Below are 14,188 nucleotides of genomic sequence, written 5' to 3'. Positions count from 1 at the left end.
TCTTTTTACTTATATACAGACGTAAAGTAAAATCCAAGGATACAGAACTGCAGCCTATTGGCCGCATGCGATTCATCAGGACTAGCATTGGGGTGAGGGGAGAAGGCACAAGGTGGTTTGTTTACTTTGAGCATTCTCAGGCATAGAGTCCTACAGCTCCCAGTGGCTGCTGTTTGCCATTCCTAGCCAATGGGAGCTGCAGGAAGTAGTGTGGGCTGGGCCCCCCTTCCTGCTGCTCCCATTGGCTGGGAACAGTGAACTGTGGTCACTGAGAGCTCTGCACCTGCACACGCTCAGGTAAACAAAGTGTCTGGGGGCTCATTAGTGGCTAACCCTGACGAACTGCATGAGGTTGGCATGGAGGGAATAGTTAGAACTATTTGACATGAGATGTTGTATTTTTCAGGGTATAGAGTCCTGAAATTGACAGCCAACATAAGTAACATAATGTCTGCATAGCCACTGTGTTGCCCTCACTACACTGATATAAGCCCTGTTCCTCTCACGGAGGTGGAGTTCCTATGTTGGTGTAGTAGGGCACCTGCATCAGCAGGACAAGGCAGTAGTCAGGTCATAATCAGGTCAACCTAAGCTGCCTTACATCAAGAAAACTGTGCAGAGTAGACCAGGCCTCAGGCAGAGCAACATTTTATAACCTGAAAGATTTGCCAGGTACTCATAATCACCTTTCAAACGACTGCAGTTAGCCCTGAAAATGCCCTAAGTCTCTGGATTTGAAGTGGGTAATTACATTTTATAGACAGGTGCTGAGCACTGGTTGAATTGTGGTGATGACATGAATATTCAGACCATCTCGGCACAACCTCAAATCCTGGATCAGATTGGCCAGCATAGACCCTTATGCTAGCATGAAGTCCATGTGACTCAGAGATGTAAGGGTGTGTGCTAGCAGAACCCCATTGTCTGATTGGGACCATAATACTCACCCCTAGCATGGGGAGTTATGTGATAAGATAACTTGCTCCCTACTCAAACAAAATACAAGGGAAAGGCTCTTCCTTCCTCTGACATCTTTTCCTCTGCTACTTAGCTGGATAATCCTGAAGTGCTTACAGTGTATTTTCTGCATGAAGTTACCTTTGAATGCGTTCTATCAGTCTTAGGTTTAAGAACACAGGTTTTGTAACTAAAGCAATAAATACATCTCAGAAATTAGGTCATTTTAAGATTGCGCAGGGTCTGAATCTAACCTGTTCTGGTCCTTAAAGAGTGTAGATGTTTATTTTTGGTGGGAAGTAGAGGAAGCATTTTTGTGGTAAACTGATAAAATTAAGAGTCCCAAACTGACAGCTCAGTGGTTCCGTATGTTAAAATAAGTCCTGGTGGAAATGGATTAGTGGGTAGAAAGAAAAAATGATCACAAGGTGCTTAATAAATACATTTATATCATGTGACTCTGTAATTTGTTACATAGCACTGCAAAATCACCCAGGACACAATCAATGAAATGTGGCTGTGCATGTGTACACATATACACACACACACACCCCCTTTGTAAAACTGCAATTCTGCAACTACAGAGACAGGTTCTGCTAATTTTAACTACATATGTAGCATGTGGAGAGTCAGCATGGTCCGTCTCTCACTGAAGGCACAACCACACTATCAAACATGTATCGAAGCCCTTGTGCCTGTTTAAATGGACTGATTTGAGCCTGTTGATTTCAGCATGGTCTGTGCCTTACTAGCAATTCCTCCAGCATATTGACTCATAGCAATTGGCTGCTGGTTCTGAAAATCAGGCGAGGAAGCACTTCGTAATTAGCCAGCACATTTTATTTTCCTTTCAGATCTAAAGAGTTGGCAAAGAGAACAAAAAAGTACAATGGAAAATCTCTTGAATGGGAATCGCACTCCAGCCATGTCTTCGGGTAACAGGGCAATCCTATCCAGAACTAATTTCTTTGACTTGGGCTAATAAAACAGATGAAAACAACTTGAGAAACTGGCATACTCCTGTGGGGAGCAAAGGTCTGCTTGTTTCCATGGGGACTGTGAAAAAAACACCAGAGAACTCTGTGTGCTGATGTTAAAGTAAATGACTGTTTCCTTTCTAATGTCAGCATGGGCAGTGTTTCACAAACATAGCCTTTTCTTTTCAGAGATTGTGTAACGGGAATGCACCCTTGCTCTGAAACCCTTCAAAACCTTCCATCCAAGTGATGCATGGAAAACAATGATAAAAGTGGAAAATTAGTACATCCAGAGACATTATATACTGTCACAATATTCACCTAACCTGACATCAAGTTGCAGCTTTGCTGCTTCACGTGTATCAAATCGACACTAACTTCTAGACATTTTTTTCCAATATCCATTTTCAACCATTTTCAGCTACTCTAGGGGAACCTCTGTTCAGTCAGAGGCCATTGACCCACAGCAAAATCAATAAGGGACCACACACAAATAGAAAAACAAAACAAAACCCTCACTCACCTGCTCCCAAATGACAAGAAAAAAGAAAAACTCAGCCTTCACTCACACTCAGCCTGTTCCAGCCAGCTGTTGCTCATGCTCCAGTGCTGGAGGGGTAGCCGAAGCTCAAGGTTCCCAGCCTGGAGCACAAAGACTTGATGCGGACCAGAGCAAATTAAGCATAGAGCTGGATCTGGGCCACATACTGGAGGTTTCCCACCCCAAGTCTATAATATCTCCATATGTATGCACACATGATTTAGTCAGGAGAGATTTTGCATGAGTTTAATGAAGTTGCATAAATCAGGACTTGAAAGACTCAGAAAAGCATTCCTATTCACAAAAGGCAATTATGATATAAATAGCACATTTCCTTGTGACTTGCTTTGAAGAACTGCCCTTCAGATGTTTTGATACATCTTTAGTAACAGTTGTCAAAAATAAACCGCACTATATCTTACCTGAACCTTAGAACACCTTTCCATGGGATGGACCAAATCTTAACAGAATTTGTCTCATGGATAACTTTCCTCTCATTCACAAGCCCATAGTGTGCCTTCTCTCACAATAATGAACTATTTATATTCAAAATGATAAACATATTATATTACAGACAAATACAGTAGAACCCTGAGATACACACACTCAAGTGGTGCGTATCTCAGGTTAACACGCTCTGAGTGGCAGAGAGCTGCTGCCTGGCTCTAGGGTGCCCACCACTCAGGGGAGCCAGGAAACTGACCAGCACTGCTGTGCTGCTCAGTTTCCCATCTCCTGTGACTGGTGGGCACCCAGGAACCAGGCATCAGCTCCCCTCCACCTACAGGAGTGGGGAAACTGACTATCTCTACTACTCCTGTCAGGGGCAGCAGCCTGACTCTTGGCTACTACCACTGACAGGAGTAGTAGTATCAGCACTGGTCAGTTTCTGTGAGTGGCAGGCAGCCCAGAGCCAGGCTTACTGCACAGCACTCATAGGAGACAGGACGCTGACCAGCAGTGCTGCATTGGTCAGTTTCCTGGCTCCTCTGAGTTAAGCAAAATGTGACCTATGTGGGCTTGCTCAAGAACACAATGTCCATGTAAGTTGGTGGTTTACTGTACCAAGGCATCCTTCAGTCTGTGTAGACTACGGATTGCGCCCTTCGTAATTCCTTTTAAGATCGTCATTTACAGCATTGCCTGTGACTGTGGAGGCCCACACGAGAGTGACAGTCCTTGTTACATCTGCTGCATATGTAGTGGGTGTCTGGCAGGTCCTTGCTGCCCTTTCTATGGGCTTGCTTCTCCTCTGCCAGCTGTCTGATCTTCATCTCGCTCTTCTGAAGGCCCTTGTGTAGTTCCTGCTTCCAGCTGCTGCGGTCGTCTGCCAGCTCTCCCCAAGTATCTGGGTCAATGTCTACCTGTTTGGGGTCCCTCTTACAGATGTCTTTATAGCACAACTGGGGGCATCCAGGAGGTCTTTTGCCAGAGGCTAGCTCACCATACAGGATGTCTTTTGGGATCCTTCCATCATTCATCCTGTGGATGGGGCCAAGCCAGTGGAGCCGCCGCTGCCTGAGGAGGGTATGCATGGTTGGAATTCCAGCTTGCTCGAGGACAGCGTTGTTGGGCCTTCCATGATACCCCAAGAATGCGCTTGAGGCAGCGCAAGTGGAAAACATTCAGCCTCATTTCCTGGCAGGCGTACAAGGTCCAAGACTTGCCTGCCGTAGAGGAGGGTGCTGAGGATGCAGGCTCTGTAGACTTGCATCTTGGTGTGAGTATACAGCTTGTTGTTGTTCCACACTCTCTTGCTCAGTCTGAACAGAGTTGTGGCTGCTTTTCCAATCCTCCTGTTTAGCTCACACTCCAGCGACAGGGTGTCGGTGATGGTGGACCCGAGGTAAGTAAACTCGTAGACAACCTCTAGCATGAAATTGTCAATGCTGATTGATGGAGGTTCAGCAACGTCCTGACCAAGTACGTTTGTCTTCTCTAGGGTGATGGAAAGCCTGAAGTCCATGCATGCTTTGGAGAACTGATCCAGCAGTTTTTGAAGCTGGCCTTCTGTGTGTGTCACTACAACAGCATCACCTGCGAACAGCATGCCTCTAATGAGCACTTCCCGCACCTTACACTAAACCTTCAGCCTTGCAAGATTAAACAGTTTCCCGTCAGATCTTGTGTGCAAAACGATGCCCTTTGTTGAAGATCCAAAGGCATGCTTCAGGAGGAGTGTGAAGAAGATCCCGAACAATGTCGGAGCAAGGACACATCCTTGTTTGATGCCAAACCTGATGCTGAAGGCCTCCGATGACATGCCATTATATTGGGTGGTTCCTCTCATGTCTTCATGGAAAGACTGGATCATCTTGAGTAGCTGTGGTGGACAGCCTATCTTGTGGAGCAATTTAAACAGTCCATCCCTACTGACTAAGTCAAAAGCCTTGGTCAGGTCAGTGAAAGTGACATAGAGTGGCTTCCTCTGCTTCCTGCATTTCTCCTGCAGCTGCCTCAGGGAGAAGATCATGTCAACGGTAGATCTCTCAGCGTGGAATCTGCACTGGGATTCAGGATACACCCTCTCAGCGAGCTTCTGGAGTCTGCCGAGGATGACATGAGTGAACAATTTTCCAGTGATACTTAGGAGGGAGATTCCATGGTAATTGTTGCAGTCACTTGTGTCTTCTTTGTTTTTATACAAGGTTACAATGTTGGTGCCCCGCATATCCTGTGGAACCTCACCCTCCCTCCAGCACAGGCACAGCAGCTCATGTAGGGGTTCCAGGAGTGTGTCCAAGGCACACTTGATTACCTCTGGTGGTATACCATTCTGGCCTGGGGCCTTTCCTACTGCAGTGCTGGCAATAGCTTTCTTCAATTCAACCACAGTTGGTTCCTGGTCCAGCTCATCCATGACTGACAGGAGCTCAATGGCGTTGAGGGCTGTATCAACCACAGTGTTCTTGCATGAGTACAGTTTGGAGTAGTGCTCGACCCATCACTCCATCTGTTTGGCTTTGTCAGTGATGACTTCACCAGATTTGGATTTCAGAGGTGCCGTATTGTTCTGGATGGGTCCCATTGCCTTCTTTATGCCCTTGTACATTCCCCTGAGATTACCAGAGTCAGCACAGGTCTGGGTACTGCTGCATAGCTTAAGCCAGTAGTTGTTGGCACAGTGCCTGGCTGTCTGCTGTACTATTTCTCTGGCTACTCTGAGTGCTTGCTGGGTACTCTGACTGGGTGAGCGTTTATACTCCAGAAGTGCAGCGCGCTTCTTTTTGATAACTGAAATCATCTCACTGGAGTTAGCTTCGAACCGGTCATTTGTGTTTCCAGCTCTTCTTCCAAACACTGACAAGGCCATATTGTAGATTGTGTCCCTTGGATGCTGCCATCTGGATGTTGCATCAGCACCCCCAGGGCTGCTGCACAGATTCTCCTCAAGGGTCTCTCTGAACATTTCGGCTTTTTCTGAGTTTGCCGTCTTTCTGGCATCAATGCGGGGCCTTCCAGTTGGTTTAGAATGGTGCCGCTTCTTGGGTCTCAGCTTGAGCTTGGAGCAGACTAGTGAATGATCTGTATCGCAGTCGGCACTATGGTAGCTGCGTGTCAGGAGGACGTTTTTGACATTGTTGCATTTGGTGGTGACCAAGTCTAATTGGTACCAGTGTTTCGAGCGTGGGTGTCTCCATGACACTCTGTGCTGTGCCTTGGTTCGGAAAAATGCGTTAGTGATGCACAGATTGTGGTATGTGCAAAGTTCGAGGAGATGCTGTCCGTTGTCATTCATTTTTCCCACACTGAAGTGACCTAGGCAAGAAGGCCATGAGTTGCAATCGGCTCCAACTCTTGCATTGAAGTCACCCAAAAAGTACAAATGGTCACGAGCAGGTATTTGCACTATGGCGGCACTGAGCTCGTCATAGAACTTGTCCTTTGCTTCTGGTGTGGTGTTCAGGGTTGGAGCGTAAGCGCTGATCAGGTGGATGGGACCGGCACAGGTTTGAAGTTTGACCTGAAGGAGTCTTTCTGATACTCCCGTGACTAGATCCACCATTTGCAGAAGGGTGTTTCTGATGGCAAAGCCAACACCGTGCTCCCTGGGTTCCTCTTGGGCTTTGCCCTGCCAGAAAGAGGTGTAGTCCTTTTCCTTTAGGGATTCCAAAGCTGTGAGTTGCGTCTCCTGCAAAATGGTGATATCAGCTTGGAGCCTCTGCAGTTCCTCGTTGATGACAGTGGTCTTTTGGGTGTCGCTGATGTCCTGAAGATCTTCAGTCAAACCGGTCAACATGGTCTGTACAGTCCAACAAGCAAGCTTGAAACTTTGATGATTTCCTTTTCTTAATAATTTTCTTGTTGGTTTGTCTGGTGCTCATTTCAGTCACTTGTCAGGTTTGGGAACCTTAAGCCTCATGCACCCAGTAAGGCAAGTGAACTGTGGCGAGACAGTACCCTACTGGCTGGGGACTGCCCAGTTTGAGGAGGGCGGTGACTGTCCAATGAGATGCAATGATCTCTCCCACCATTGGAAGCAACCCCTGGCACTTGTTCTCTACACCAATCGAGCAAGAGCTTATAACTGGTATCTGTTGCCTCCTGTGTTGGTTCAATGCTTTTAAGCGATGCTGGAGTACCTCTCCAGGCACAAGCCTGGGAGATTTTTATGGAGACCCTGGGCTGCCCAGACACCAGGCCCCGCCTCTCTTGGCTTTACTGATATAGTCCAAATGAAAGGATAACCTCTACATTTGGTACCAGCTCAGCTGCAGGAATTGCCGGGACAGTGCCAGAAGTTGACATAGAACCGCCTTAGGACTCCCCTCCAGATTTTCTGTCAGGGTTTACTCCCTTAGCCTTACTCCTTCCCAGGATAACCCACAAGGCAGTGGGGCGTCTTCCTCCACCTTCACAGGAGATGTCGATTTGCAGCTCCACACCTCCTGGTCCCCGTTGAGACCGCGCATTAGAAGGGAGAAGGAACAAGTCCCTCCATAAGGTCGGTATGTGAGACAGACCAGACCCCCCTCACTGTGTTTCGCCTGCGAGCTGATGCAGTTGCCTGGGGGATGGCGTTGCTGTAATGCACAACAGTTGCTAGGATCCAACAGTGAGAGTTGAGTGGTGGGCGAGGACGAGGTGGGTGAGGTTTACTGTATATACACATTATACAGCAGTGACTGTTTTCCATGGCTGAGATTCTGAGGCATTATAATAATACAAAGAAATAAGAATAATTATTACTATTATGCCACTACCATTATCCACATAACATTACTGTGGCAGAGGTAGCAATTTCTTACATGAGAAAGTAACACCGGTATGTGGTAAAATGTTAGCTGTCTTTTAATGCAGATGGAAATGAGGAAGAGTCATAACCAACTGACAAGCCAATTCTGCACGAACCACAAGTACGTTATAGGAACCTCTGCTTAACACACAACCTATCACATTCAGTGTATGTGCACGTAGAGGGCAGTGCAACTGGTTTTTTATCTCCTGCTGGGAAACCCACATTTGAAAATACTGCGAAAGCCTGAGTTAAAGAACACTGGCACCAAAGTTATCTAGGGAGGATACAGCACTGAACTATCACAGAAACAAACTTCCTTTAGTATTTGGAGCACAGAGGTGGCTTGATCTCATGGGTGGTGATTGTTCACTGTGGGAAATCTGGGGTTTCTGCCTTCCATAGCTTTGGTGTGATTTAAATCAGACTCTTCTCTCTGCCTGAATACGTTTCTGTAAGACACATGCAGCACAAAGAACCCCGGACGGAGGTCTGAAATCTCAATAGCCACTTCATTTAAATGTGTGAAACAGCAAACCAGACGTGTAATTGCCACAGCTAGCTTGCCTGCGTTGTGCTGCCTCCAGCCAGCCAGTCTCCACATTCTTTTGGTGACTATGTACCAGACCTCAAAGTTGTTTTACTCCAACAAACAAATGTCCTTTTAATACGGGGCGTACCTCACATCAGGCTCTGCGGTAGCAGCATGCAGTGGCAGTCTCCCATTTTTATCCGGTATGTTCTGCTTGGCACCATTTCGGAGCAGACTGACACAGCCTTCAAGCCACCCCTAAAAAAGAATGTACAGAAAGTCAAAGAGAAACAGAGAAGATTTGGGGCCAAATCATTAGCTGGTGTATTTCTGTTTGCACCAGGGGAGGATATGTCCCTTGGCTTCAGAAAAACAAAAAACAAACAGAAAAACCTCCACCATTTTGGAGCTTTGTAGGTAGTTTCCATTTGGGTCTTTTCAAGTCTTGGATTGGTTGATCCAGCCATCACTGTAATTAAGCTTTTTACTTCCACTGCATTTTGGCCTTTTCTTGGCAGTGGTGGGCTAAAGATTTACAGTAGACATGGTGCTTAAAAAAGGTTGCTAATTGCTGCTGTACTAGCATGTCTGATGTACCTTCCTGCATATGGATTTTAAATTCTATCGGTCTGCCAAGAGCCTGAGTATTGGATCTCAGTTTCTTTATATTAAGTTGGCACAGGTAGTACATTGATATGAAAAGCCTGAAATTTGAGTTATTTTAGGTTTTGCTTTCAGCAATTCCTCTTTTTTTAGGAAGTAGCTTTTGACAGTGGTCTCAATTCAATAGACGTGTTATACTGAAAATGACACCATCATTCATAGGGATTGGTCACTGATGGGAATTAAATCCCATCACCTTACAAGACAATCCAAAACAGATGAGCCCTCTGGTTCTCAATCAGCAAAGCAGTTTGCCATGTGCTTAAGGGCTTTGCTCAAACTGGAGCCTCTAAAGAGCTATCACTCTCTTGCAGCTTAAGTCATGTGCCTGTGCATATAAGTGTGTCCAGTATCCGCTGAGTAGAACATAAGAATGGCAATACTGAGTCAGACGAAAGCCCAGAAGGAATGTACAGTTCCAGCTCATTCCCAGCTCCTGGTAAATGGAGACTAGGGCCACCATCCCTGCCCAGCCTGGCTAATGGCCATCGATGGACCTATCCTCCATGAATTTAGCTAGTTCTGTTTTGAACCCTGGTACAGTTGTGGACTTCACAACATCCTCTGGCAAAGAGTTTCACAGGTTGGTTGTGCATTTTGTAAAGAAAGTGTTCCTTTTATTTGTTTTAAACCTGTTTAATTTCATTTGGTGACTCAAAGTTCTTGCGTCATGAGAAGGAGTAAAAAGCACTTCCTCATCTACTTTCTATACACCAGTCATGATTTGATAGAGCTCAGTCATATTCCCCACTTAGTCGTCTCTTCCATACTGAAAAGTCCCAGTCTCTCCTCATACAGATGCTGTTCTATACCCTTAAGGTTTTGATGCCCTTTTCTGAACCTTTTCTGATTTCAGTATTTATTCCTTTCTTAACGATTCCCAGCTTTTTTTTTCAGAGAACTATCCATAATTACTCCAACACTGATTTCCTGACTGGTAACAGCTATTTTAGGTCCCATCATTTTATATGTAGAGTTTGGATTACGATTTTCAATGTGGATTACTTTGCATTTATCATCATTGAATTTCATCTGCCATTTTGTTGCCATCTCACCCAGTTTTTGTGAGATTCTCTTGCAGCTCTTTGCAAGCTAATTGGGCCTTACCTAACTTGAATAGTTTTGTGTCATCTGTGATTTTTGCCACCTCACTGCTTACCGTTTTTCCAGATAATGTATGAATATATTGAATAGGACTGTCCCCAGTACAGATCCCAGAGGACACCACTAGTTACCTCTTTTCATTCTGAAAACTACCCTTTGTTTCTTTTCATAACCAGTCACCAGTCCAGGAGGGGACCTTCCCTCTTATTTCATGACCATTTACTCTGCTTAAGAGCCTTTGGTGAGGGAGCTTGTCAAAGTCTTTCTGAAAATCTAGGTACACTATATCCACTGGATTCCCCTCATCCACATGCTTGTTGACCCCTTCAGAGTATTCTACTAGATTGGTGAGGCATGATTTCCCTTTAAAAAAACACATTTTGAGTCTTCCCCAACAAACAATGTTCATCTTTATGTCTCACATTAATGTTCTTTATGGTAGTGTCAACTGCCAGTACTGAAGTCTGGCTTACTGGCTTTCCATTGCCAATGTCACTTCTGGAATCTTTTTTAAAAATGGCATCACATTAGCTATCTGCCAGTCATTTGGCACAGAAGCTAATTTAAATCACAGGTTACAGCCTACCATTAGTTTTGCCATTTCAGAGGTGGAGGGAAGTTTACAATAGAAACACAAGGCTAAATCCAAGTTTCATTCATGCACACATGCAATCCCACTGACGTCAATCCTCTAGGCAGACATCAAACCCAGATTCTCACTAGGTCTCACATTTCGTGCAGTGTAGAAATCACCACTCAGTAATTTAAATCACATGTAGCAGACTCACATCAACCTCATGGCACTGCAATTTCCACAGGCATTCAAGGTTTGTGTGCTCAACTGTCTCTAACACTAACCTAGGGAGTGTTTTAAATAATTCAGTCTCCTTACCCCCGGCATCTGCTTATATTGCAGAGGAAAGCTCATGATCCAAATCCTTAAAATCTTTATGGGGAGATTTAATTAATCCTTGGGGGAGGGGAGCAAATTGTCCTCCTATCTTATGTCCCCTCTTTAGTCATAGACTAGGGCTACACCTCAGCGGTCCTTTGAAAGAAGCTCTTTTGGAAAATCTCTTCTGAAAAGAACTTCTTTCAAAAGATTGCAACCACACAGAAAAAAGTGGATCCAAAAATCGATCCACTCTTTTGATAGAGAGCGGCCACCCCTGGCTGCTCTTTTGAAAGAACAGGCCAGGAAATGCCACGGATCGAAAAATCTGGTGACATGGAGGACTGATCTTTTGAAAAAAGGGTGCCTGGGGCATCAACATGTTTTTTTCCCCTGAAAGAATCTTTCAGAAAAAGGTGTTCTTCCTCTCTCGGGAGCAGAAGAGGGCCACCGGACAAAGTGCTATGTTCTCCTGATTTAATATCGAAAGAATGCATTTGTGTCTAGACGCTCCATGGGATTTTTCAGAAGAGCCCTGGCTTTTTTAAAAAAAAACTTGCTAGTGTACATGTAAGCCATAGAGATCATTAGCATAAGAAATTCATTTGAAACAGGGAATTTTGAAGCCATGTGGCCAACCTGAGTGGCAAGAATATTTTCCAGTCATTTTTTTTTAACTTCGATGGATGATTTTTTTCCTGTCAGGGAAACAGGAAGGAATACTAATCACAGCAGTTTCTGAAAACATCGGGCAAAGGAAATATCTAATATATAGGAATGTCTTGCCCATTCTCCTGCTTTTCTAGCTGAAAATGTCACAGTTGCACTGAAGCCTTGGTTTTTGCACAGTTCTCTAGGACTGTAAAAGTCTTGCACTTTTTCTCTCCTTTCTAAAATACAAAATTACTCTTCATTACTTTACCCTCTGATCATCCCAAAGTGCTCTCTGCAACATACAGAAATATCAGTACCAGATAAGTTGCAAGAGTTAAGCTGGTACGTCCACAGGCATCTTGAGTATTAATATTGGCTCCCATCTTCAACAGCAATTTCACTGTATCAACTTGGCGTCCTGAAATGGCATGCATCAAGGGGGTACAGCCTGGGGGAGAAATAGTTGCTAATTAATTAAGTAGTAATAATTCTTTTACAAGGCTTAATTTATTAAAGCCATAAGGAGGAGATAGTCTCTTGTTTGCTAAACAAACCACTACTATGTTAACAAACTGCTTCCTCTATGTTTAGGAGCTGTACTGGAGGCATATGATCATCCACTTTTTTTTTTAAAATGTACCTCAAATTAAAAAACCTTTAACTTTTTGGTGGGAAAATTCTTTTTTCCATCAACAAGACTTCTCAACATGAGAAAGTATTATAGAAGCTGGCCCTCTATTTTGCAGGAGCTCACATTTACACCAGTGTTTGAGTCCATCTCAACCAAAGTACTCTGGAGTTGAAACTTAACGGTTAGTCCACTGAAGGCAATTAGACAGCCTGCATTTATTACTTTGCTTGAGCAGCTGGAAGGTCAAAAGGTCTCATCTCGACAATACTGAGGTCCCAGGAACTGTCTGAAAACAATACCTGGGTCTCAGTTTCTGAACCTGGATTTTAAGGCCAGTTATCAGGAACAGACACAGATATCTGCAGGGGGTTTTGTTTTTGTTTGTTATATGATTGGGAAACCTACAATTTTCATGCAAATTGGAAAAATGCTACTATGGTAAAAATTAGTCTCTTGACTGAACACAACATACTTTAACAGACAAGCTTGCAAGAAGCTCTGGCTCAAATTGACGTGGAAAATACATTCCTGTAAAGACAACCAAGAAACTGCATGCACTCAGAATGCACCACATCAGGCATGGCATTAGAACTTGAACAGAAAAAAACCATGCACCTTCCAGCATTAAAGAGATGACTGTTTATACGTTCAATTGCTCTTTGGGCAAAAACTGCATATTTTATCATTTTATAAGTTGTTTATACCTGTGCCCTTATTTTGCAACCAGAACTAACTGCTGGCAACCACTTCTGAAAATTTGGCCAAATGAATCTTTAAGACGTCCAGACACACACACAAACTTTGGATTTGAATAAAATAAATGACATCTTCATCCTCCCCTGAAATTTTGGCAATTTTCCAGCATTTCTTTTCTGGAGACAAATAACATAAATTCACGGCAAAGGTCTTTGTGTCCTGTGTCCACTGTCTGTTACATGGGACTATCTTATTTATATGTAAATAAATGAACTTAAGGAGGAAGAACAATATTATTTCATAAATAACAAGCAGTCTCAAAGCACCTTAAAGACTAACAAATTTATTAGGTCATGAGCTCTCATGGGTAGAATGGATTGATTTCCATCTGAAGAAAACAAAGACATCATGATCCAATAAATTTGTTACTCTCAAAGGCTATGGCGACACGTCAGCCCTATTTCGAAATAAGATATTTCAAAACAGCTATTTTGAAATATCACAACTACACACTAAATGCATTTCAAAATAGCACTCAGCTATTTCAAAATAGCTTTTCTGGACACGTAGCACTAGTTTGAAATAGTGCAATTGGAGCCCCTTATGCGTGAAATAGCACTACTCTGTGTCTTAATAGTGCATAGTTTGAAATAGCTATTTTGAAATAGGTGCTATTCTTCCTGCATTGAGGGTTACCAATTCCAAAATAATGCACCCACTATTTCAATTTTATTTTGAAATAATGCATGCATAGTCTAGATGCTAGCAAAGTTATTTCGATATAACAGCTGTTATATCGAAATAACTCTGTGGTCTAGCTGTAGCCTAAGGTGCAACAGGATTGCTTGTTATTTGTTAATTCCCTCTGAGAAATATTGTTTTATGACCATATAGAGTTATCCAAAATGCATATTCCCAAGGATATCCCAAAGAAAATACAAATTACCTATTCTACTGCTCATGAAGGCTACGTCTACACGTGCACCCAACTTCGAAATAGCTTATTTCGATGTTGCGACATCGAAATAGGCTATTTCGATGAATAACGTCTACACGTCCTCCAGGGCTGGCAACGTCGATGTTCAACTTCGACGTTGCTCAGCCCAACATCGAAATAGGCACAGCGAGGGAACGTCTACACGGCAAAGTAGCACACATCGAAATAAGGGAGCCAGGCACAGCTGCAGACAGGGTCACGGGGCGGACTCAACAGCAAGCCGCTCCCTTAAAGGGCCCCTCCCAGACACACTTTCATTAAACAGTGCAAGATACACAGAGCCAACAACTAGTTGCAGACCCTGTATA

At 44.0% G+C, this 14,188-nt stretch overlaps 1 protein-coding gene across 1 annotated transcript in view; it reads right to left on the bottom strand.

Moving 5' to 3' along the window:
• Positions 1–14,188, bottom strand: part of ANKRD55 (ankyrin repeat domain 55) — a 92,448-nt gene that overhangs the window by 54,460 nt on the left and 23,800 nt on the right. Inside the window, exons 3-4 of the mRNA XM_074995959.1 lie at positions 11,874–12,004; positions 8,392–8,501 (exon numbers count right to left, since the gene is read on the bottom strand). Of these exons, the coding sequence (XP_074852060.1) occupies positions 8,392–8,501; positions 11,874–12,004 (241 nt within the window). The remainder of the gene's footprint in view (positions 1–8,391; positions 8,502–11,873; positions 12,005–14,188) is intronic.

Source organism: Carettochelys insculpta, chromosome 5 (assembly GCF_033958435.1).
Source record: "Carettochelys insculpta isolate YL-2023 chromosome 5, ASM3395843v1, whole genome shotgun sequence".
In the NCBI taxonomy this organism is placed as follows: Eukaryota; Metazoa; Chordata; order Testudines; family Carettochelyidae; genus Carettochelys; species Carettochelys insculpta.
This window is presented reverse-complemented; position numbering and strand designations above follow the sequence as displayed.